The sequence below is a fragment of the Oryzias latipes genome, chromosome 12 (genome assembly GCF_002234675.1).
Source record: "Oryzias latipes chromosome 12, ASM223467v1".
NCBI classification, from domain to species: Eukaryota; Metazoa; Chordata; class Actinopteri; order Beloniformes; family Adrianichthyidae; genus Oryzias; species Oryzias latipes.
Genome location: NC_019870.2, coordinates 27,829,204 through 27,854,087, shown reverse-complemented (window position 1 = coordinate 27,854,087; position 24,884 = coordinate 27,829,204). Strand labels below are relative to the sequence as shown.

At 41.9% G+C, this 24,884-nt stretch overlaps 1 protein-coding gene across 4 annotated transcripts; it reads left to right on the top strand.

Annotated features, from left to right (window-relative positions):
* The first annotated feature begins 1,815 nt into the window (after positions 1–1,815).
* ghr (growth hormone receptor) lies at positions 1,816–24,095 on the top strand. Of its 4 annotated transcripts, none has more exons than XM_023960350.1 (9): positions 1,816–1,875; positions 4,335–4,416; positions 15,265–15,400; positions 17,046–17,224; positions 18,870–19,048; positions 19,166–19,310; positions 20,093–20,183; positions 20,295–20,364; positions 21,794–24,095. In XM_023960350.1, exons 1-9 carry the CDS (start codon positions 1,831–1,833, stop codon positions 22,490–22,492), a joined length of 1,626 nt encoding a protein of 541 aa, XP_023816118.1. In that variant the 5' UTR covers positions 1,816–1,830; the 3' UTR covers positions 22,493–24,095.
* Positions 24,096–24,884: the final 789 nt, after the last annotated feature.

Below are 24,884 nucleotides of genomic sequence, written 5' to 3'. Positions count from 1 at the left end.
GACACTGGAGCAGGAACGCATCACAAACGCTAACATCTACTGGTGCATCAATGTGTGTCATCACAGACGCACAAAAGGCTGCTCCTTGACTGACATGTTCCACGTTTCAGGGTCTTAAACCCAAAATATTTAGCAATTTGGTGAAATCTGAATGAAACTGTTGAAAGATTTGAGAGCGTATAAGCTTCAGGTTGAAGGTTTAAGATTTAAGTCTGAAGAGAGAAGCTCTAAGGAACACAACTGACAACATGAAGAAAAACACATTTAAGATCATGTCAATTTAAGATTTTCATTCAAATAAAAAATAATTAACTGAAATAAAGGCATTATTAGGGTAAATTATATCACTCCCCTTGTTTTTTGAAACTATTCACCTTTCAGGATTATTAAAACACACATCCCTTCACATTGAATGGATAAAGAGGCTCCAGAGCCTCGTGTTGCAGGTCTCTGCTTGAGGGGTTTCTACTTTAGTTTCCTTCAAAACCATTTCAGGACATGAAGTAGAGAAAAACTCTGTAAAACTGACAGCAGGGCCTCTTCAGAGGAAAACTCCATACGCTCTAAATCTGTCTTCTTTGGTCATGTGATACTATTTCTTTCATTCATAATCTTTAAAACCTGATTGGTGAGATGATTCCTGTTGTATTACTTTTTAGCTAAAGTCTTTTTGCCTAGACATTCTAGAACTAAGACTTATGGAAAACGTAAAGCTAACCCTGCTTCGTTTCTCGTTTCCCTCTCAGATTCCTTCTTCCTCTCCTTCAGTCTGACTAGTGGGAACGTTTTCTCAGTTTGGGCGTTTTCTGTAAAAAACCAAACTGTTTTGATTCAAAAGTCTACAAGTTTTAAATTTCCAACATATGTTCTTGTTTTTCCTGATTTCTGTTCAGTGTTTAGTGCAAACGTCATGCAGGCTACCGTTTTTTATTTTTTACCATTAAGCTACAATATTCACAGATTCACATTTCTGTTCATTTTTAGTTAAATGATTACAATTTTTTGGGGGGAAAAACAACTATGTTTTTAACACAATTTATTAAAACTTAATAAGATTAAAGTCCCACTCTGATCATCTTCTTATCTATTTTCACCATGTCCTAGTGGTCTTTTCATCGTGATACCATTTCAAGAGAAACTCTTTTTAAAAACGTGTCGTTTTGTAGGACATAGTCTCTGCAGAGTAGTAGAAGTTCAATTCAAGTTCAATTCAAGTTAAATTCACCTCTGAGTTTTAGGTGGGATTGTGTGTGCAGAGTGAGCCCGTCCCCACTTCCCAACACACATTTGTTTACACGCTCCTTCGCTAGCTTACAGCCCCTCACACCCACAAACTAACACTAGCAGTGCAACAAAAATGGCGAGCAATGTCAGATCTATCCAGCCGTCCAGTTTAGATCCAGATTCCAGCTCAGTTGAGTTCATGGATCTATGTGTTTACAGGTGGATGCATCAGAATGGAGCAGAGCAGGGAGCTTGTGGCTTGTAGTAGTAACTTCTAAGTCACAGTCACAAGCTTTTTCATACGGCATTTTTCCGTCTGGTTCTGATTTAAATAAATATCCCTCATAAATGCGGTTTGAATCTTAATTTTCTTTATTCGTGTCCTCTATTATGACAAAAATGCCCCAAGAGCATGTTAAAAACACCAAAAGCCCCATTTTCATTATAGTGGGTCTTTAAGTGCTGAGAGTACCCGACTCCTCCACCAGGGGGCGTCTGACGCCTTGCCTCAAACCAGCTGTTTTAAAAGGTGCCTGTGTGCGCACGCGCCACCGGCTCCGGTTGTGCGGAGACTCTGCTGGTCTCTCTCTCTCTCTCTCTCTCTCTATGTCTTTCTCTTCTCTTATTTTGGGAAAGCAGACAGACCGCGAGGTGAGTGACGTCGTCGTCGCACGCGCGCCCGCAACCCGCCGGGTCCGGCTTATCATGGGAGGTCTGGGTCAAGGGGACCCGAGAGGTTTTCTGCTGTCAGGAAAGTTTCCGAAAGCTTCTCTTTCGGTGGAAACTGCTGTAATGATATTCTGCTTCAGGATGATCTTTCACTTTCTCCAAACATCTGAGTGTTTCCAGATCACAACGAGCGCTTCATTAAAAAAACCGCATCCTGATGAAGTCACTCCTGCAGGTTTATGGGAGGGTCCTGCGTTTTATTTTTTATTTTTTCATAAACCTGCATCAGTTCGGTTAATAACAATAAATTCACACATTCGGACTTCCGGCCTCAGTCAGTCTTCTGCACCGTCAAATATTACCAGCAATATTTTTGGTTATTTAGCCTGTTTTGGGAGGTAAAGAGAAACCTGTTTTATTTTAATCCATATTTTTACTTTTTAATTCATGTATTTATCATAAATGTTACATTTTCTTGCTAAATATTTAGTTAGCAAATATTTCATTTCAAATAAAAAATAATTGTATTTCGTTATTTTATGCAAACTAAATGTTTATTTAGTTAATAAAATAAAAAATACAAACAATAAAAATTTAAATTCATTTAAACATTTAGTTTGCAAATCAAATATTTGGGCTCACTGAAATATCTATTTTCCACACTAAACATTTAAGCTCCAAATATTTAGCTTTTTGACTAAATCTTTAGTTGGGACTAAACATACAAATTAATATGCTGAGAATAGGAAGTGGACTATCAAAATAAAAGCTGGAATTAGTTCTATCTGAACGTCGTCCAGACATCCACCCATCAAACGCGCCTCTTCCTGTCAGGATTTTTAACCTCCTTCCTTTTCTGGGCTGCCATGAGCCTCAGCATCATTTGCTCCAATCTTTCGGTGCTGGAAGCCGTCAGTCGGACCTGCCGTCAGAACCGCTGCCTGCATCTGTGGTCCCCATCTGCTCCATTCTGATGCATCCGCCGTCAGACAAATAGATCTTCGTTTTCCTCGTCTGAGCTGGAATCTGGATAAACTGGACAACCGGATAGCTCTGATGTATTGCAGCCATTTTTGTTGCACCGCCAGTGTTAAATTGGGGTTTCGAAGGACTGTAAGCTAGTGGGGGGAGTGTAAACAGAGGGTTGATGGGAAATGAAGGCAGATTCAACTCAGAGGTGAATTTTCTGCAGAAAACTATGTCTTCGAAGACGACACAGGTTTTTCGGTTTTGGTTAAAACGGCGTCATCATAGTTAAAAGACCACTGGGAACATTTTCACAATAGATCAGAAGACGACCGGCGTGGGAATTTGACACATTTAATTCCTTGTGTTTGAATTTTTACCTGTCATCTTTTGATCTGATTTCATATTTTCTGTTTCATCTATTTTAGCTCACGAGTGACTATTTGAATTCTTTTTATCCAGTTGGTCATCAGCGTTGGGGGGCCCAGTTCTGGCTGCGGGGGTTGATTTTGGTTCCGATCCATTCTCCCAATGCTGACGCATCTCTCATGCTTGCCTTTCCTTTGAGACTCGATGTGCAGAACTTTCTTTCCTGTTTTTATCAGGAATTTGGCAGAAATGGGAGATTTCTGGAATGGGGGGCAGTGGGAGGAGGGGTGATTTTATTTTTCTACCATCTAAAGCATTTAAGTTGACATACTTTATGAATACAGGGTTCTTATTTTAGGAGCATTTCTGTTTTTTCTTTAATGATGGAGCAGACGTTCATGCAGAACACCTCAAAATTCACAATCAAGATCAAGTCTGAGGCAAAAATCTGGACTTCTTTTGGCTTCTGTGAGTTTTATGTTGAGGATTCCTGAAGAACTGCTGTGTTTTGAAAATCCAGCAGCTGTGCATCATGTGTGCAGATTGAGCAGGCCTGTTTCTGTTAAAACGTGGATAACTGAGGAGTCCAATGAAAAGGATTCTAGTGCCTCTCCGATCATCTCTTTTCAAAGCGTTCCCAGTTTCGAGCCAGATTCCAGCTCAGACGGCGGATAAAAAAAACCCAACATGGATCTATTTGTCTGCATACAGGGGGCTTCTACATAACTAAGCATCTCTCAAACAGCATTTTCTCGTCCGCTCCTGATTTACAGCAGCTTAAAAAAAAAAGCTTTAATCTTAATGTTCTCTATATCTGTCAATCATCAGAAAAAAGCTCAGAGATCACCTTTAAAAGACCAGAGACATGATTTTCATGGGAGTGAGTCTGTAAGAATTCGGAGACAAAAAGTACAGAAATCAAGGGTGGATGAAGGCTCTCACTGTATAACTGATGCTCTGTGCTGTTTTGTGTTCTGCTCCCTTGTCTCTTCTTAAAAAGGGGGTGGGAGCGGCACCGTTCAGTGGGCAGGGCCTTCACGGCTGCTGTGGGTTATCTGGGTGAAGCCCTCTGAGAATGTGACATATGCCACATGTTTCCACCACAGCTCCCCGCCATGGCGGCTGCGCTCACCGTGCTCCTCTGCTGCCTCTACGCCATCGCTGCTGCAGAAGCCGACTCCAAAAAAGGTAAGAGCGTCCGGCTTCTGCCAAAGTTCTCTCCTGTCTGTTTGGGGTGGATAGAAGCTTCATGCGCTTCATGCCCAGGTCTTTTGTTTTTCCCTGTGGTTTCAATGAAAACTGCAATAACTGTGTCTTAGAGAACACAAATGGTTTGGGCTTTCAGATGAGCTCAAACTGTGTTGCACAACACTGCAGTCCTCAGTCGAGGCCGAGAGGCTCATTTCCAGGGAAGCAGCTTACCAGGAATTCTGCAGCGGGGAGAGCGCTCTGCAGCTGAACAATGGGAAGCTGTTCAGAGGCTGTGTAGTTTTCACACACGGGTCGTGTTCTGCTCACGGATGGACAGCAGGTCTGCCGGACAGCCGCCGGTGGACATCCTGGGGTTTGTTGTTGAGTAAGCCGGTTGGAGCCATCCGAGGACACGCTCTCCCGCTGGCGCTTTTCTTACTGGCTCTGGGTCCGTGCGGGATTGTGAAAGCCTGGCGTTTTCACAGAAGCGCGGCCACAGTGCCAGAGAAACGTGATACTGAGAGCCATCAATTTGTTTTGCAGAAATGAGCAGTGGAGGTCGTTTCAAGCGTGTGACCTGCAGATTCCTTGAATCTCTGCCCTCTTCTCCAAAGTATTTGAGGAACTCTCACTTAAATTTGTCGGCTGCTGTCACTGTGGTTTATGGCCGCATGCTCGGCAGGGGGAGATTGCTTCACCCGAGGGTTGGATCTCATTGGACTGCAACAGCTCAAGATGGTTTAAAAACGGCGTTCCAGGGATTTCAAAGGTTTCATCACTCGGCATCCTCTCTATCCCATATTTTTGTTGTCAGTTCTAATTTCTCAAAGCTGTTCAGACTGATTAGAGACAGAAACAAGAACCTGATACAACTGGAACACAACTCACTCAACACACATTTGAACAACACATTACAGATCTACACATGCATGTGCAATTGCACTTGCAAATACATTGACTTAAAGGGCTTATATCTTGCAAAATCAGCTGTTAGGTGTATTATAATGTTACCTCCTCAGAGAAAAACAACCCCAAAGCGCTATTTTGATCCGTTCACGCATCTCTGAGTATTTCTCTAAAAATCTGCTTTGAGCACCAGACCCTTCCAATCCACGAAGACCAGCGGCTTCTTACGAGCTGACGTACACCACTGAGGAACAGCCTCTTCCAGGAAGAGTCAGCACTGCCAGCTCCGCCCCCAGACTAACAGACACACCCACTTTCTCTGTGGAGCTAGCGGCTTTCCTTTTCTATACACAATATGCACATCCATCGTTGCAAAAGTTCGGATGTTTGTTTTCGTGGGTGAAACGCAGACACGCTGCTGAGGCCGACTCTAGGGTGACATCATAAAATGGGCGTCACCCACATGGAAAGAAAGGCGGCGCTTCAGAGATCGAGTAGTTCTACTTCCGGGTTGGAAAACGAGCTGGGAAAAGAACTGCTAATTTATCAAAGTTATCGTTCTTTACTGTGCCAAAGGTAATATATGGTCATATATACGGATATAGTTTATTCTGAAAAGCAGCTTAAGAAAAGCAGGATATAGACTCTTTAATGGATAAATTGAATTACTGAGAATTTCTATATTCAAATTGCAGATGGAAAAAATGCAGTTTGAAAAAGATCGTATTTGTGACGTGGAGAACACGCTGGGCGGGCCACAAGCTCCCTGCTCCGAGCTCTCAGCAATAAGGAGGGGAAGAGGGGCGGAGTTGCTCCGAGCTAACAGTCCCGCCCACATCAGAGGCAGATTTCAAATGAACTCCTGCCGCTCTGCAGAAGCTATGTCCCAGAAACCAACAGGTTTTTTTGATTTTGGCTAAAAGCAGCATAATCATAATGTAAAGATCCAATGGAAACACTTTGATAATAGATCCAAAGATGATCAGAGCGGGACTTGCAAGCTGAGGGAAAAGAAACCTGATACTTAAATGTAAACACATCTGTTTGTAAATGCATTTATAGATTTCAAGTTTTTATCAAACATTTAATAAAAAATAAAACAGTTCAATGAAAAAGTGTCATTACAAAACACTTACATATTTAAATTTGAACGTTGAATCAGAAATCATATTTACCGATGCTTCTTTTTAATTTACAACTTATCAGATGTTGTGCTACTGTTCAGACTGGTTCTTCAGATTCTGTAGTCATCAGGCAAAACAACGCAAAGAAGGAAAGTCAAACGTGTGGATGAATTAAGAGATTTTCAATTCAATTTTATTTGCATAGCCCAAATTCACAACAACAGTCGTCCCGATAGGCTTTGTAACGGTAATTGAAAAAGTTAAACACAAGATCAAAAGGATCATGAATACATAGAATTCAATAAGAAATACTAATTGAACTAACTAAACTGACTAAACTAAACTGGACATCCCTGCCCTTAGACCCTCCTTCGGGATTTTGAAATATACACAGGGAACAAAGGAGACATCTCTTCATAAGGAAGGCCTCGTCTGGGCCCCCCTGTGCCTGTCCCCAGCCTGGGTAAAATAAAGGGTTGTTTCAGGAAGGGCATCCGGCGTAAAACCCTCTGCCAGACCACCTGTGTGGATCAGAGACAGCTGATGTGCTGTGGCGGCCCCTGAAGGGACATGTCCAAAGGTGAACAACTGCAACTTCCCTGGTACTGAAAAAAAGATCAGCAGCATTCTAGTCCCGATAAAGAACCAAAACCACAGAATAAGAGCTTGAAACAGCCTCTTTAAGCGTTCTAATCAGAGCTGTCTGTTCTGTCTACTCTGTTTGGGTTCCTCAGACTCAGAACTTTGCTTTCAGTGGAGTTTGTTGGCTAACAGGCGGTCCCACGCTCTGAACATTTCAAGCTTTTTGTTTGTTTTCTCTTCACGTTGGGCCCATAAAGCTTGTTAGGCCAGTCAAGGGTCTTGGGCTGTAACCTCTAATGAAGAGACTCTGGCCCCTGTGCCACTGGAGGAAATGGCTCTTTCTAAATGCAGAGCATGAGGCATTTCCCCCTCAGAGAGCTCTGCTCCATGTCTGAACAAGGCTTTCTGAACAGCCTCTTGTGCTTTGCATTCACTGCAAAGACATTAATGTCAGCTTCCCACCGGCGTGCTCTGCCAATGTTAATGGATGCAATAAAAAGAAAAGCACACATTAGTTATCATCAATGGTTTGTGTAAACAACAAGACACAACGACTGTGGGCTGAAGAATAATTAATGGGATCTGCTGGAAGTCCTCTGCAAGGAAATTAGCACTGGCTGCTTTCCTGCTCTCCTTCCAATCTCAGCTGAAAGGAAACGCCTCGGGTCCTGACAGAACAAATCCAATGAGGAGGTTTCTGCCTGAAATGTGATGTTGGGAACATGGACGGAGAACTGAGGTAAACAACTTTAATCCAGTTTCCAGCATGATGAGATCCGGCTGAGCTGATGTTCAGTGCAGTTGTTGGCTGAAAGTGGACTCTGCTTCTCGTGTATTTACTAAGCTCACATGAGGCGGCTGCAGAGCAAACAGACGTGCGCCACAGCTGCTCGTGTGCTCGTGTGTCCGCAGGCTGTTTACCTGTGTGTCCAACTGTCCTGTGACATCGGAACATTGTCCATGAAGCTCTCCTTATAGCAACAACTTCTATTCTTCAGGTTCCCACAAAAAGTTTCATCTCATACATGAAAACGGAAATCCTGGTGGTTTTAATCTGTAAAAATAGAATCAGTGAAGTGAAAACTCAAAAAGAACAATTTACGTTCTGTTTTGTTTTTAATTCCCACAACTATTTTGTAGCATTTTATTTGGTTTATTATGTCGAAATGTCAACACGTTCCCACGCAGCTGACTAAAATAACCAACATTTTCACCTTTACGAGGATTAGTGCTAAAACGGGTCTGAAAGTCTGATTTTGTTGTATGATACCAAAAACGTTAATTCTATAGTTTAACCTGCATAATCTGAATGCTAACAAAGTCAAAAGATCCTTGTTTTAAGAAAACTGTGATAAAAGTAATCTTATCAAGAAAGTTTTCTATTGCAAAGTAAAATAATCACATTAACTACTAATAAACAGTAAAGTGTTCCTAAGATACCAGTACAATATGAAGATTTATTTGAAAGTAATATTCAGTTCTTAAATAACAATTAAATTTGCAATTTGATCAAATGCACTTTGCAATTTAGAATTCAGTATGAAAACATTTCAATCTTAATTCTTTATATAAAATGTTGAATCAAAGTAAAATCAATTGCATTTTTTAATTGTTGTGGCTTTTTGGTACCACAATTCATATTAAAATGAGTTTCAGTCAGACAACTCATGTAGAGAAAGCTTTATTTTCCATATTTTCTTTTAGTTTCGGCATAAGGCTCCGTTCAGATACAATAAAGCAAGATCTCTATAGAAAACTTCAGGTATAAAACTACCCCCAACGGAGCTCACAGGTGGGAGCCGGGGAGGAGGGTGGGGCGTTAAAACGCAGCGCTGGCAGAAATGGATGAAGATGGTTCTTAAGTAGGACGTGGCACAGGTGAGGTTATTGGGCTGAACCGCCCGCGGGGAGGAGTAAACGCACTGCTGAGCTACCTGCTCATTTTATATCTAACAGTTCAGCATGCAGTTTGGCCATGCATTTTGAAAATCACATTCCAATTCCTTGTCTGTTTTTCAATGTATTTCAGGGTGTATTCATCAGACTGGACACATTTGCTTTGCTTAAAGTAAACCAGAGTTTGTTTCCATTGATAATCAGGAACAAATTTTCAGTGTAAATACACCCAAGCAGACCCGGAACCAGTCTTGGACCCATCTTTGGAGGTGGTCTCGGTTCATTTCCAATCGGACTGAGCTTCGGTTCGCTCTTAGATCCCTCCGTCTGGAAACAAAAGAAACAGAAAACTGAACCAAAACGGCCACCATGGCTGACGTAAACAGAGAAGGAATGAAGGAACAGATGAGCGAAGGACAATTATAAAGCAACAATTGTCGTGTTGTGAAAAAAAGAGTCCAACAGTTTATTTGTTAAAACATTTATTTTAACACATTTTAACACAGAAACGACCCAATTCTGATTTTTTTTAACCCCTATGTGACCTGTATCTGATCTTTTCATGACAGTCTGAACGACACAGATCTGATCTTTTCGAATGCGACCCAGGCCACTTGAGTATGATGTCCTGAATTCGATACGTATCCGATCTTTTGAAATGCGACCGCCGTCTGAATGGCCAGGCCACATGTATCCGACCCGTACGTCATTGATATGCTACAAACGTCTTAATTCTGCATTGAAGTAGGCCGGAACTAGAACGTAAACATCAACCATGGCGAACGATGCTGCTGAGACCAGTCAGTGGAAGGGAAGCCAGGTCACCGATTGGATTAATATTTGGGGTGACAGCTCTATTCAGGCCAAACTCCAGGGCTCTTATAGCACGCTCAGCCATTTCCAGCGAAATAGCCGAGCGTTGTGTTGAACCTTTCCCGCGATGACTTTTTTTCCTTTCTCCCTTTCCAACCGTGGTCTGAAGCGCGGAGGACCCAAGGCGGATCCTCCTCCGGGGTTCACATCCCCGTTCGGACCCTCAGATTCTCCAGAGCGGGTTAATAAAGAGTCCATAGTATTTATTCTGGGGAAAGCCTTCTTTCATTACCGTTCTCCTTCCTCCGTAACACACAATATGAATGCGCGCCCCCACTGCCCCCCTCATTCTCTACCTCGCTGCACGCGCTCTCCTCTCTGTTACACACACACACGCGCGCGGCCCTAGCACATAAACATCCCCATTCCACAACAGTGGGTACAGACGATCCTGGCTCCAATGCCTTCTTAAAATGAGAAGATTGTTATTGTACTGGCTCCTTTGTGAAATTAAATTTAATAATGCCAAAAGAGCTCCGCTGTTGCCAACACGGTTGTTGACATCCATTGTTAACGTTAGCTACTTCTGCAAACAACAAGTGACGTCGTTCACCGTTGAGTACTCTTCTGTGCATCCGGGTCACTTCTGGGTCGTTTCACGGTCACACAGGAGATCACAAAAGTTCGCATTTAATTGGAAATGTGAACGGCCTTGCAAAAAAATCTAATTTTTTCAAAATATCCCAATTGAGCATTAAGCCCTGCAGTGTGAACGTAGCCTTACATACTTTTCCATGTCTCATTACGCAACACGCGCTGCTGTGACGTCATCCTAAAAGCTACCTTGTAGTTCCTTAACAGAATTCTCTTAAAACAATATTACACCACAACCATAAGACAGCAACTCATTCCAGTGTGATGGGATGCATTCAGACTCATCAAAACTATTTTTCATGTGACACAAATTGCTTTTCACTGTTTTCTCGTCAATGTATGTCATGAACACCTATCAGCCTACCTTCTTAGCGGTCTTCTTGCCAGTAACCGCCCTGCAGCACGACTCCACCGGACCAAAAAAGCGAGTATAAGTGTTGAGGCTGACGTTGACACAAACGTTCATGACTTGTGAGCGAAATGTAAAGTTTGAATGAACCAAAAGTGCAGGACTTCCATCATTTCTGTTTCTAGTTGCTTTTCCCGAACCCTCGCAATTCCTGACCAATGAGTGAACAGATCTTTGGTCACATGGTTTTGTTTATAAGGAAAGTCCCCTTGATGTCAGTCTGAATACAGACCAAACGCAAGGTTCAGGACCCAATCTGGACCAAATTAAGCGGACCGGGTCCGGACCAAACGGGTCTGAATACACCCTTAAAATCTGTTGATTTTTTGTGTCAAAAGCCAAAAGAAATTGCAGAACAGCCCCCCCTCCTTCCCCCGTGCCCGGTGTTTTCATCAAGATGTTATCACGCAAAACTGCAATCTGTCAGGCTCCCATCGGGTCCTGCCTTCCTGCATTCTCTATCAGTTTGAATTAAGGGTAAAGTAAATGTCCACAGGTGCTACTCCGTCAAACTGCATTCTGTCTTGGGGCCGCTCCCTTTAGGGGGGCCACAGAGAATCGTCCACCGGCGTTTTATCCCCCTCACTCTCTCCTCTTTGTCTACATCCATGAACCTCCTCTTTGGTCTTGGTAGCTCCAACCTAAGCTTCCTTTTTCCAACATCGTCACTGTTTCCTTGCCCTCAACGTGTCCAATTCACCTCAGATAAACCAAAAGTAACTGCAGCCAGGTTAGTTCACCATGGTAACCACTAGATGAGTATTTCCAGAGTTGACTTTGTCCTCATTCTCTCTATTGTAAATCGTTCTAACTTGACAGCAGAAATAGGCCCCACAATGTTTCTTTATCACTTTTTGCACCTATGTGGTTAGATTTATCATCCCAGTTAACTGCTGAGTGGGGAATTCTTTCAAACTCAAACATTTAATTTGGGATAAAAACATTCCGTAAATTGGGGCGTGGCCAATTTCAGATTGTCTAGTGATTGTCCAATCATCAGGCCTAGAATACCAAAGTGGGCGTGTTTGTCCAGTTTTTCTGATGGGATGTTTGATAAAAATGGAAATGGCCACATACTGACTTTTAGTTATAAACACTTACGTTAAAATATGGTCTGTCTATAGCTCTCTAATGATATTAAATTGTGAACTTAATGTTCCATTTATTAAAGCTAACAGATGAATATTAGTTTAATAAAAATCAACAATTTCTGAAACCTGTAATGGTTAAGTTTCGTCCTATCTCTGTTTTTGAGAAACAAGACAATAATAGAAATGAATCCAGACTTTTAAAGGCCCTCTGAAAATAATCTCACTTCATAAATCTAAAAGGTTTGTATTTTTATGAACATGTGGCCTTCGTGGTAAGACAAAGACTAATGTCAATAATGTTAAAAAAAATATTTCATGTGACTTAAGAATGTTTATTCAGGGTCAGCCAAACTCTTTAGAATTATTTTCTGCTGTATAAAATCGAAAGAAGTTAGTTTTTTCTATTAATGTGTTGCGACAATTGAAGAACATTCAGAAAAAGAAGAGTTACCTACAGAAAACAATCAGTGAATTAAATCTAAAAACTTTCAAAACTTTACCCTCTTCTTTTCAGTTTGACTTCTGAAACACAAATGAAATCGGTTGGTCAAGACTTTTGTTTTTTGCCGTGCACAAAGGTCAATCGAGGACATTGTCAGCATCGGTGATCCACAAGAATGCAGCCCATTACTGGTGTCAGGTAGAACTTCTCCTAATTCTGACAAAGCCCAGTTCCCAGGAGCGGTTGGTGATCTGGTAAACAGGTTATTTTTAACCCGTCACTCAGAGGTATGCATCATCTGCTCGGAGCGTGTGGCAGCCATCGTGTTCTCACCCTTGTCGGCACTAAGCCAGCCCGGACTTGCAAAATAATCCTGAAAAGTTGCCGCCGACGGCCTGCAGGACGCAGTCAGTGCGTAGAGAGGCAAAGAAAAAACGCTGCTTGTTCTATTCTACTTGATTCTACTCTTCTGTCCAGCAGTTGAGCACATAAAACGCAGAAAGCCTGACATCCAGAGTTCTGCTCTGCACTCTTTGGACAAAAGAGAGGAAAAAAGGATGGGTTAGAGAGAAGAAAGGGAAAGAAGTGGTGAGACAGAAAAACAAAAAGACTGGACATAAAGAGAAAAAAAATACACAAAATAGACTAAATTAACAAAGCTTAATTCAATTCAGTTTTATTTATATAGCCCAATATTTACAACAATAGTCATCTCTATAAATGCTGTATAATAAACATGAATCATAGAGAACATAAAGTCATAGAATTCAGTAGGTCTTAGCTAAACTAGACTAAACAGCTACTGAATGTAAAAGGAAGACCAATAACTGGAACATTATCACTTCTTTACTTTGTTTTTGTCCAACAGTCCTCATTCTTTTAAAAACAGACTACAATAAAACAGCAAACAATCATAACTGAAACCTGAAGATGACCTTGATTCCAGAAAACTCTGCGAGGACTGATAGGTTTCACAGGAAACGGCCTCCATGGGGGTCAAAGCTCAGCCTGTCACTCGCAGCGCCGCACACATTCAGCCGCCCGCCCTTCAGCACTCATCCTGAAGTCAGTTCTTACTTTCAGAGGGATGCTCGGTCCATTCTGTTCACTCTGGACCATGTCCGGGTCCTTCCCGCTTAGCTGGGACTCAATGGCAGAACCGCTAGCGTTTTCAATGGAGGTTTTGGTTGATGGCCAAGGATGAGAGCATCGCAGGCCTGGGTGTGTTTGTACTCTGCACACATGCAGGGGTCTAAAGTCACTCCCTTCAGGGCACTCATAAAAACAAAAAAATCTGTTTTCCACACCCAAATGCTGTCAAAAGATCCACAGAGACTCCAAGTCCAAAACTGTATTTTTGGAGACCTTTAAACGTTTTCCTGGAAACGCGTAGACGAAAACAGACGCTTGTCTACTGTCTAGTCACATAAATTATTACACCTTATCTGAAACAGGGTAAAAACATACTAAATTGATAGGGAACTGAGACAGAATTACCTGTTTTTATTTGCAATTTTTTCCTTATAGCAAGTGAAAGCTTTTTCTTTGTATCTCTCCATTGGAATGTCAAATTAATGTGTCTTTTTCACACATTTTTTATTATTTTTATGTTCCCTGTTTTCTTCAGGTTTGTAGTTAGAACTGAAAGAAAGACCCGTAAATTCCAGTCCCTTTCCATGACTTTCTCCTCTGCAGTGTGTTTTGGTCCAGAGCCACTCCAACATGTTTTTGTAGTTTCTTGCATGAAACCACATGATGGAACCTTCTAGTGATTCAAACCGCATGTGGTTTGTTTTTGAAGGCAAGGTCTGAGTTTTTTTCTTATTTTTTGCATGTCTCATGAACGTGTCAGAGTATCTCTGGGTTCATCCAAATATTCACAAACAGCTCAGGCTGTGCAGAGGTGCAGCCCCAAAGTCATTCCAGGACAGATGCAGCATTTCACAGGCTGAGCAGCTAACTCTAGCTGTGGGAAAATCCCAGAATTTGCACATTACCTTGGGTTTAGTGTCTCCTGGATCCCATATTGTTTGGCAGGAGATTAGATACTATACAACCAAACTGCTGGGTTATTTTTTTATGATGCTCTCTTAGATCATTTTTTGGAAGATGCCAATGGGTTTTTTTTTTTTTATTTCCTGGAACTGTGATGAGGTGGACATAAAACTTTAAGCCTGAACAAAAATGAGATAAACGGACCCAAAGGCTGAAGATAAGATTATCCAGAAGATGAACAGGTGAAGGTAAAGTCTTGAGTTCCCCCTCATCCCCCTGCAGATACAGCATTAAGCCTGGGATTCAGGTCCTGTCAGGCTCATTCAGACCTTATTGACGTATGATTAGATTCATAGTCTGTTACATTCCCAGGTGTGTTTCTACGACACCACTGTATAACTGCTGATTTTATTGTTTTGTGCATTATTCTTGCTTTGATTACTTGAAATAAACCATTTCAAATTTCAAAAATCACAAAGGGACAACCAATAAGCTGGTCCACTCTTTCCCTGCACAGTTTGGGCTTTACGGCCTGAGGCCTGAAAGCTCCAGAAGAGGTGGTGTTTGGTATTTGGTTTCAATTTCTGAAGCCAGTAAACCTTTTTCCGTGCAAGTGCATTTCTGAGTAAAGCAAGAACAAAAAGATTATTCCACGAGAGCGGATTCAGACACGGAGCTCCCCAGCTGCTGCTTTTCCTGGACCAGCAGGAAAGTGACTTCCAGGAAAAAGCTGACGGTTGCCCTGTGGCCATGTTGTCTCACAGCCCAGCAGTCACTGCTGCAGTCCTACTCTGAGAGCCACTCAGCAGCAAGAGCTCCCCTCATCTGCAGCAGAAGATAGAGGTCTTCCTGCAGGCATGACTGTTTTCACATGTGACCTGCCCTTCCAGCGGCGATGGCTCAGCGTTCCTCTCTGCTTCTCTGTCCCTGCAGTGCAGCTGCAGAAGCCCCCACACCTCACCGGCTGTGTCTCCACCAACATGGAGACGTTCCGCTGCTCCTGGAAGGTCGGCACTTTCCACAACCTCTCGGATGCCGGAGATCTGCGCCTTTTCTATCTCAACCAAAAGTGAGGAGAAAGGCTTCTGCTGTTCTTGTTGTGTTCTCTTCAGTGGTTGTGAGGCGAGAGCTCCGGCATTCACTCGTGTTCATAAAGAGAGAGACACTGGAAATGTGGGAAAGGAGGGAGATGGCGGCAGAGGTGACCAGGAGGCCTCGTCTGTTTGCCACAAAAAAAAGGGTCAAAAAAAGCTGAGATGAAGGGAGAGCAGCAGTTTGACCACATGACAAACTGCAGGTCTGTTCTCCCCATCGAGTGTGCAGAGCAATGAAAAAAACCTTTAGATGAATATCTGCATCCATCAAAATAAGACAATTCAAACCATTCAATGGGTTTTAATATGGAAGCATTTTTGGAGCATAATTAAAAATAAAAACCAGAAATGCTTTTTCATTTTCAAAATGAAGCTGCATTTGGTGACTCAAAATTAAAAAGAAAAAGCAATCCGACAAAATCCTTTTTCTCCTTCAACACCACTCTTTCTGTCACTTTATTAGAATGATAAAGAAAATAGTATTTCACATTTCAAAAAGTTCGTTAGTAAATGTGTAGCAAAATTCAATTAGAAAATATCTAATTTGACAAAATGGATTAACAGAAATCTAAGAGAAAATCTAAGAGAAACTGCAAAGAGAGGATTGCATTTTCGTTTTTCACATCCGCCGTGCGAAAAGTGTCGCATAATTCATTTTCAGTCAGCATTTCCAGCAACCCTAAAGAACTTTTTGTAAATGAAATGTCAAATATCATTTTCTTTATCATTCTAATTAAGTGACAGAGCTGTGTTGAAGAAGAAAAAGCAGTTTGGCAGATGGCTTTTTAATTTTAATTTTGAGTCAACAAATTCAGCTTCATTTTATAAATGAAAAAGCATTTCTGGTATATACTCTTATTTTTAATTATGCTACAGAAATGCTTCCATAATTTTAATACAACTCAAAAATGAAGAAGTATAAAACGTTTTGTTTTCTCAGCTTTTCTTTAATGGGAACATATCTGTTCAGACTCGCTGGGCTTGTTTCATCCAGATAATTACCTTCCCCCACCCGTCCTTGTTAAATCGAGCAAAAAATCCCATCAGCCAAAATTCTTGGAAAGCTGAGTTTTGGTTTCTTTTCCTTCACTCGGATCTGATTACTGCCAGATCTTTAGATCAGGAAATCGCTCAGACAGACTCGCCTTGCTCAGTTCAGGTCAGAGTTCATGGCTGTAAAGTCAAACATTTGGACATAAATGGATCCATGAGAGAGTCCAAAGACAAAGACGCTGCTGAGCAACAAAAAAAAAACCTCTGGATTATTTCCAAGACCTACTATTTCCTACTGCACCCAGGCCCGTTGTGTGACGTTACACCCCCCCCCCCCCATGAGGCCTGCTTGGCCGTTGACAGTCTGATTCTGACATCAGGGGTTATCATCATTAGGAACATGGCAAACTCTGACTTTGATTGGTTGGGGGAATGTTTGATGAAAACAAGCAAATGCATGAAAAATGCTCACTTTAGGAAATAATATTTGTCCTCTTTTACAAGCCAAATATGTACAACAGTGTTTTCACTTTGAGATGTTTTGACACTCATGAGACATTACTGTCCTGCAGCTGCTTGGATGAAACTCAGATTTTTTTGTGTATACATCTGTCATGTGACCAACAGTTCGCTCAGTGCTGCGCCTGCAGAGTGGAGAGAATGTCCCGAGTACAGCAGGGAGACGCCACACCAATGCTTTTTCAATGAGGAGCACACCACCGTCTGGACTCAGTACGCCGTCCAGCTGCGCTCTGGGGATGGGGCTGTCGTCTACGATGAGGTTTTCTTTAACGTTCAAGACATTGGTGAGTTTCTAGTCCACACAAAACTGAGCTCACAGGCTCTGTCTCCACTTACGGTTAGCTTCTGTTAGATCAGCAGGCACACATTATGGCAGCTTCCGCATTTCTCAGCAAACGTTTTTGTTTTAAGGCTGGAATGAGTGTTTCTATTGTTCCTTCTGTCAAGTTTTTTGGCAGTTTTCTCCAAAATCCAGACCAAAAACCTTAAATGAACGGCAGTCCTTCTGTTGACACCTAAACCAGCAAAGCAGCTGTGATGTTGTCATGAGGTGTCGTTTAAGGCCGCGTCACACAGCCTCTACGTGCATTTAGCGCACATCGCACGGATTGGTCATACCTGAATATACGAGAAAAGTTGTGGTCGTTCCGTGAATTTTTCCCAGATGTATCACAAATGAACCCCTTTCAAACCCCAAATCAAGGTAAAGCCAAATCTGGCCCAAAATTTGTGCGTCAGTTGCACAATTGGAAAGTGATATGTGCGCCGTATATGCGATGTAAAAGTTATACATCGGTGGTGCATGCATGCAAAGTCCGTTATACAGACGTGGAACGGTCATCAGAGCCACAAATTTGCCTATGCATCTCTCAAAAATCCAGCACAATTGCATTGGATTTACATAATAATTGCGTGTAAAATACATACAATTCGAATAAACTGTAAATTGGGTCGTCTCACGGTCACACTGGAGACCACAAAAGTTCGGATTTACTTGGAAATGTGAACGGTCTTGCAAAAAATTCAGATTTTTTCAAAAAATCCGAATTGAGCATTAAGCCCTGCAGTGTGAACGTAGCCTTTGTGACACGGTCTATAGGTGTAAGTTTGAGCCGTTTTTTTCCGTCTCTTCCACCTCAGTTTTCTGGGTCAACCCCTCCCAAACTATTCTCAGATGTTTTTGCGCTTACTGTCCCAAGAAACGAAATAAAGAAACGGTGTAGGTTGGTTGGTGTGAGTGAGGAGGATGCATAGGAGAGGGTCAGATAGAGGTGGATGGTTTACTGTGGCGCCCCCTACAGGGGGCAGCTGGAGAACAAACAAGAGAACTACTAAACTTAATCTTACAGTATATATTTATACTTTCAGTGAAATTTACCTTTTACCTTTGATTAATGGCATGTTTTTTGTGATAAATAGAAAAAATAAGACCATTTTTAAAAGCTAATAATTCTGCGAAGAAAAGATTTGAATAAATGTTGATATTTAGTCTACAGATAATTGTTTAAGCCTTACATTTGAAGTGTTTTTACAGCTTTGATACATAAACGAAGTCTTTTTTGCTTTATAAATCAATTATGTTTTTAATTTTTATCAGTAAAAACATCTAATTAAGAAACTATCCAGATTGTCTTTACTAAAATGTTCCTGCCCTAACTAAACCTGTATAATAAAAATATTTTTCCCATAAGATTTTGAATCCTAACCCTTTTTTAGGATTCAGTTTTGCATTGATGTTTGCTTTTGTGGCTCTCGGTCTTAATTTGGTTCAGTTCTGGATTGCATTGCAGTAACATGTTCTTTTGATTTTGTGCATCACACTTATTTTGGTGGCATTTACTCATTGGGCCCCCAGCAGGACAAAGCTTTCAGTTCTTCACCAAAAGAAAGATTTGATGTCTTTTAAGGATTCTCTCATTGTCTCTGCAGTGGAACCGGACCCTCCTGTTGGCCTGAACTGGACCCTGCTGAACGTGAGCTTGACCGGCACTCACTTTGATATAATGGTGACCTGGAGGCCTCCAGATTCCGCAGACGTGAAGATGGGGTGGATGACCCTCAGCTACGAGGTCCAGCACCGCAGCCTCAGCTCTGACCACTGGGAGGTGGTGAGTGTCCCCCTGCAGTTTGCTGCGAGTTGAGCTGTTGCAGTTCTCAACGGATATTCTGCAGCAAAGTCTGCTTATCTAACTCTGAACCCCCCCCCCCCCCCCCCCCCCCTCCAGACAGACCTTGTGTCGAGCACACATCGTACCCTGTACGGCCTTCAAACCAATGTCAACCACGAGGTTCGGGTCCGATGTAAGATGCACGGCATGACCAGATTTGGGGGATTCAGTGACTCTGCATTCGTGCACATCCTGTCTAAAGGTAAAAGGAGGACCTGCAGGACCAGAACCCAAAAAGAGAACCAAGCATCGACTGTATCAGAGAACTGGACTGAGTGTGACGTCACCCATAGTGACTGAGTTGCTTCTGGTTCCAACCAAATAAAGACAATTCAGTCGCCGTTTTTTTTGTTTTTTTTGGCGATACGGAGGCCGCCATGTTGGCACCAGAGATTGTCAGTAAGCAGTGATTAGTCCAAGATAGTTGCAGTCATCTCTCACCAATCAGGAGTGAGCTTGTGGGAAACATTTTGAATGTGGGCACCACCTACTTTTATTGAGGCATCTGATTGTAATAAAAGAAAAAAATGAGGACTATCAAGAAGATGTTGAAAAATGACTGAGTGATAGCTGTTTATTTCTCTAAAGCGTCTTGGAGCCACGGAGAACTTCATGTTTAGAACGCTATGGGTGAAGAGTCACTCAGTCCAGGTTTCATTTACAGTCAATGGAAACATTCAGGAATGAGAAAACTAATAAAGGCGTTCAGTTTCCTTGTGTCTTATATTTTCTGTAAAGGTTAAGAATTAATGAAAAAGCTGAAAAGGAGCTTTAAACATAAGCTTTGATTCTCATTGTAAATTTACTCCTTTTATTTGCATTTTTCTCCAATATATACATTTTTTCTGCATTTAAGAATGTTTAAGTCGTTTCTGGAGAGGTTGGTGTTACTGTGGAGGGTAAAAGCTTTCTGAAAAATGTTTTTTTATTTTATTTATGTAAAACCTGAATGTCTGTCACATGTACTCACTTTCTCTCAAGCAGTGTCGAGATTCCCAGTGATGGCTTTGCTGATCACAGGAGCCTTGTGTTTGGTGGCCATCCTGATGTTAGTCATCATATCTCAGCAGGAGAAGTGAGGATTTTTTTGAGAAATTTCATGTTTTTGTCCCTCACAGTGTGTGTTTGCTTCACCACGTTGTTCATGAAGGCAATATTTAATCATGATTTGTTATCATGTCTCCAGGTTGATGGTGGTTCTCCTGCCTCCTGTTCCTGAACCTAAAATAAAAGGGGTTGATTCTCGACTATTGAAGGTACAGACTCCCCTAAAATCATCTCAATGGTTTAAAGTCCCTCTACGGTCATGTGATCTATTTTTAAAGCGTTCCCAGTGGTCTTTTCATTTTAACAATGCTGTTTTTAACATTTTTTTTAACTGTGTTGTTTTCTATGACATCGTTTCTGCAGAGCGGCAGGAGTTCATTAGATTTGTACCTCTGAGTTGTGGGCGAGACAATTGACACAGAGCAACCCCCCCACTTTCCCCTCCTCCTTCCTGAGTGCTCGTACCAGGGGGGGCTCTGGGCCCGCCCTGCGTACTTTCTATGTCACAGATAGGATCTTTTTCAAATGGCATCAGAAGAACACGTTACAGCGGACTACTTTAACGTTTACTTATGTTTCAAAAACAAATGCATCAGAGAGTTTTCTGTTTTGTGATACTGGTTTTGTTTTTTTGTATTTTAACATCTGTGTGTCACAAAGTTCACACTGGCGGGTCCGTGCACATCAACACCTCTAGTACTTCCTGTCAGTTAAATGCAGATTAACTCCGACCTTAACATGTCTGCTGCTCCAGGTTGATCCTCGTTTCATTTTCTATTGTTTATTTTCTCTCGTCTTTTTCTGGGTTTTCCCGTCTGATCCCCCCCCTAAAATCACATGAGGTTAAGATGCTTCCTTTTATTTTCACTTGGTCATAAAGCAGTCCTGTGCGGTTCTGAGCTTATAAAAACTGTTTCTGCAGCAAAAACTGAATGAGTTTAAACTTGTTTCACTCAAATGTCTGATGCTAATCTGGCAGTTTTTCTTTAGAATGAGGCTGCAAAACTTTTTCACATTTCAAAATCAGACTTTTAGGAGTTTTGAGTTTGTGTCTTTAAACTGTGGCTGCTGCTCAAACAGCTCAGCTCTCTGTGCTGCTCTGGTTTTGAAACTCTTGCTTGACTCAATTTTTCTCTTCTATAAGTCGCACTGGAGTATAGGTATAGTATAGTATAGTATAGTATAGTATAGTATAGTATAGTATAGTATAGTATAGTATAGTATAGTATAGTATAGTATAGTATAGTATAGTATAGTATAGTATAGGTCACAGCAAACAAAAAATGCCTTCAGGAACAAGGAGGGGAAAGTGGGTGGGGCTGCTCTGCGCCGACTGTCCCGCCAACAGCTCAGAGGAGAAGAAAAATTCATATACAAGTCGCACTGGAGTATAAGTCGCACTTTTGGGATCCTTGTCCAAAACAGGCCACATAAAGTGGGAGTCAAGTTTTTAGCCTCATCGCTACATGGAAGCATTGACTGTTTATCTCGAAAAAACTCGACTTGTACTCCAAAAAATGTAAAAAAGAAAAAAACAAATGGAAGAGTGTCAACAGGTTTTCAGTTTGTGTAGACATTAGACTGCAGTGTCATTCTTGTTCATGTCTAAAGGAATAACTCAGGTCTTTCATCTGACAGAAAGGGAAGCTTCAGGAGTTCTCGTCAGTCTTGGGTGGCCACCCTAATTTGAGGCCAGAGCTGTACAGCGACCCCTGGGTGGAGTTTATTGACCTGGACATGGAACGGCAGAACGACAGACTGACCTGCCTGGACACAGACTGCCTCGTGGACTCCTCCAGCTCCTCCAACTGTTCTCCACTCGCTGCTTCCTTCAGGGACCACGACTCTGGACGCTCCAGCTGCTGTGAGCAGGATCTTCTTTGTGATCCAAATCCATCACCTGTCCACCCCCCCATCTCAGACCAAATCACCCCAAATGCACCAGCGTGCCAGCCAGACTCCGGTGCGGGAGTTGGGGTTCAAAGTCCGGGCAGAGATGCGACGTACACACAGGTCTGCGAGGTCCGGTCCGGTAACGTGATGCTCTCACCTGAGGAGCACCTGGATGGAGGCAGCATAGTGGAGCTAGTGGAGGAGGAAGCAGGGAGGAAGGAGGCTGTGAATGCAGATCATAAAAGCTACGGCGAAGAGCACAGCGGTCCTAAGTCTCCACCAAGCGCTACTCCCGCATACACCATGGTGGATGGCGTCGACACCCACAACAGCCTCCTCCTGACAACCAGCTCGACACCATCTGTCCATCTGACACCCCTAAAGCAGCTGCCGACCCCGGGCAGCTACCTGATTCCTGACCTTTTGAGCAGCATCACCCCATGAGCGAGCAGAGGCTCCTGGAGGCTGACTGAGCTTTACAGGCTGAAGGTCAGGTCACCAAAAGCATTTGAAGGAGTCCCGTCGTCCCCGCGGCCCCTCGAGTTTACAGAGCAATCTGCTGGAGAGTCTGTGTGTGATTCTCGTTGGAGGGTTTGATCTGTGCAAAACCAAAAACAGAGCAGGTGGAGCCACATGGAACAGGAACCATCGGGAGCTGAAGCTCCTCTGTTGGTTCCACACTCGCTGATGTGGATTCATGAGGATGAACTTTAGAGGCACAAACGTGTTTTTTTCACTTTGTTTTTGGTGCTTCTGGCTGAAAGTAAAAAGTTGGTGTTTGAAGTGTTGTTTGCTGCTATGACTTAAGTACAGTGTTCCCTCACTGTATCGTGGGTCACCTTTTGGCGTTCTTTTTCTTGTAAATCAGTCTGCTTTCAGTCACATTTGCATAAATCTTGGATTGGAATCAGATTTTTTTTTTTATTCTATGAAACTGGACTGATTTTTCTATGAAGGTTTGATTTTTGAGAGCTGAAACAAACTGAAAATGTTCATGTCTGTCTGATCAAAGTGAATAAAGTGTGCAGTGAGGAGTCTTACTGCTCTAAAACATCTGGAATGTCTTAGAATGAACCCAGCGATAAGTCATGGAACACTGTCTTTAATGGAAAGCATGCATTTGTGTAGCTTTGAGCTCCTGGGTTGACCGTCCGCTGTGTAAAATACCAATTTTGTGCTGACTCTACAAAAGTACATACAAGCATTTTTATAAGTAAAAAATTTGCAACTTTAATTTTAAATATTTGTTTACAGGATCAAATATTGATTCACAGAATCCATTCATGGATTTTTTTTTTTTTCCTTTGGCGCCATTTCCTGTATTTGTTGTTTACTCGATCATTCAAAGCATTCATGATTTCAACATCGCAAGATCCACCTCTGTTCACTTTGACTAAAATAACCACCCAAACCTGCTTTTAGAAATGTAAAAAACAAGACGCCCTTAAAAATCTAATCACAAACTAGAACTGGACTTTTTGGAGCTAAATTGACTTAATTCAGTTCAGTTTTTCTTCGATTTATTGATTTAACAAAAACAGTCTGATAGTTTAAGCTTATTTGATGCTGCGACTCAACTGTCCATACTGTAATGGACAAAAACCAAACATCTGAAGCTTTTTTTAACATTATTTTTTAAAGCTTTCCTTAAATAAAAGTGTAAATTGACAATAACAAAAACTCTAAACAACCCAGAACCTTTTTCTTCTTTAGTGTCTCTTTACTGATAAATCAATAAATAAGCCTGACTCTCAGCTGTTGAGACTTTTGAGGAAAATGTTTACACTTCCAAGTGCGATATTATTATGTGTTTTACCCATAATTTGGTCTTTTAACAAAATGTAGAATACATTTTACAGTAAAAAGTTTTTCAAACAAAAATAAATCCGACTATAGTCACTGCATTGATTCAGAAATGTACACATAAATGTTAGGGGGAGTTTAATAAGTCTCTAACTCTGCTTTATGTACAAAGTACATATTTGTATGAAAGTTTTGTTACTTTTTTAAATCACAAAATAAAAAATCTGTGAAACTGTTTCATAAATGTTTGATCCAACACATTTTTAGAATGTTTGGCGTATACTTATACAGCGCTTTATTTGTCGCAGTCCTTTGCACACGCATTGATGGTAGCTCCGCTGGCGCCAACCTGTAACTACTGTAACCATTAGGAGCAATGTGGGGTTCAGTGCCTTGCCCAAGGACACTTGGCTGCTCAACCTCAGTACTATATAGGCACCCTGATTCGAAGTCTTGTGTACTATCAAAAGTTCATTTATGTCAGGTACATCTTAGAAATACATACATGTACATTGGAGGATTGATTACTCCTAAATAATAGTAAGAGGAGGACTGATTTCCATACAGGAATAAAGTTTGACTTTAGAAAAAACGAAACAGCCAAAAGCAGCAGCATCTTCTTCACTTTTCCTTCCTGAATCAGCAGGTTTTTCTGCTTCACTCCTGTTTAAAGGAACTCTCACGTCTGCTCACAGTGGACGGTAACTCTCACCCCTGGTGAAGCGTCCAGCATGTACCCCACCAAGACTACAGCATCCCTGTTGTTTAGGAATCAGAAGTGAGCTGACTGAGTGGTTAATGTTTAAACCCTCTTAGCCCTGGCGACTGACCTGCTCTCCTCACACATACGTGTTTACCCTGACATAGATCAGCCTGTATCCGAACACCCTGATCCTGTCACTCCTGTTTATCTTACCATTGATTTGAAGCGACCACACAAACAGGGACGCCTCTTAGAAGCACCATGGACCAGAGGCGGACGCTTCACCGGGAAATCTGCTTTGTTTTTGTAGGCAGGACTCTCAGGAGATCA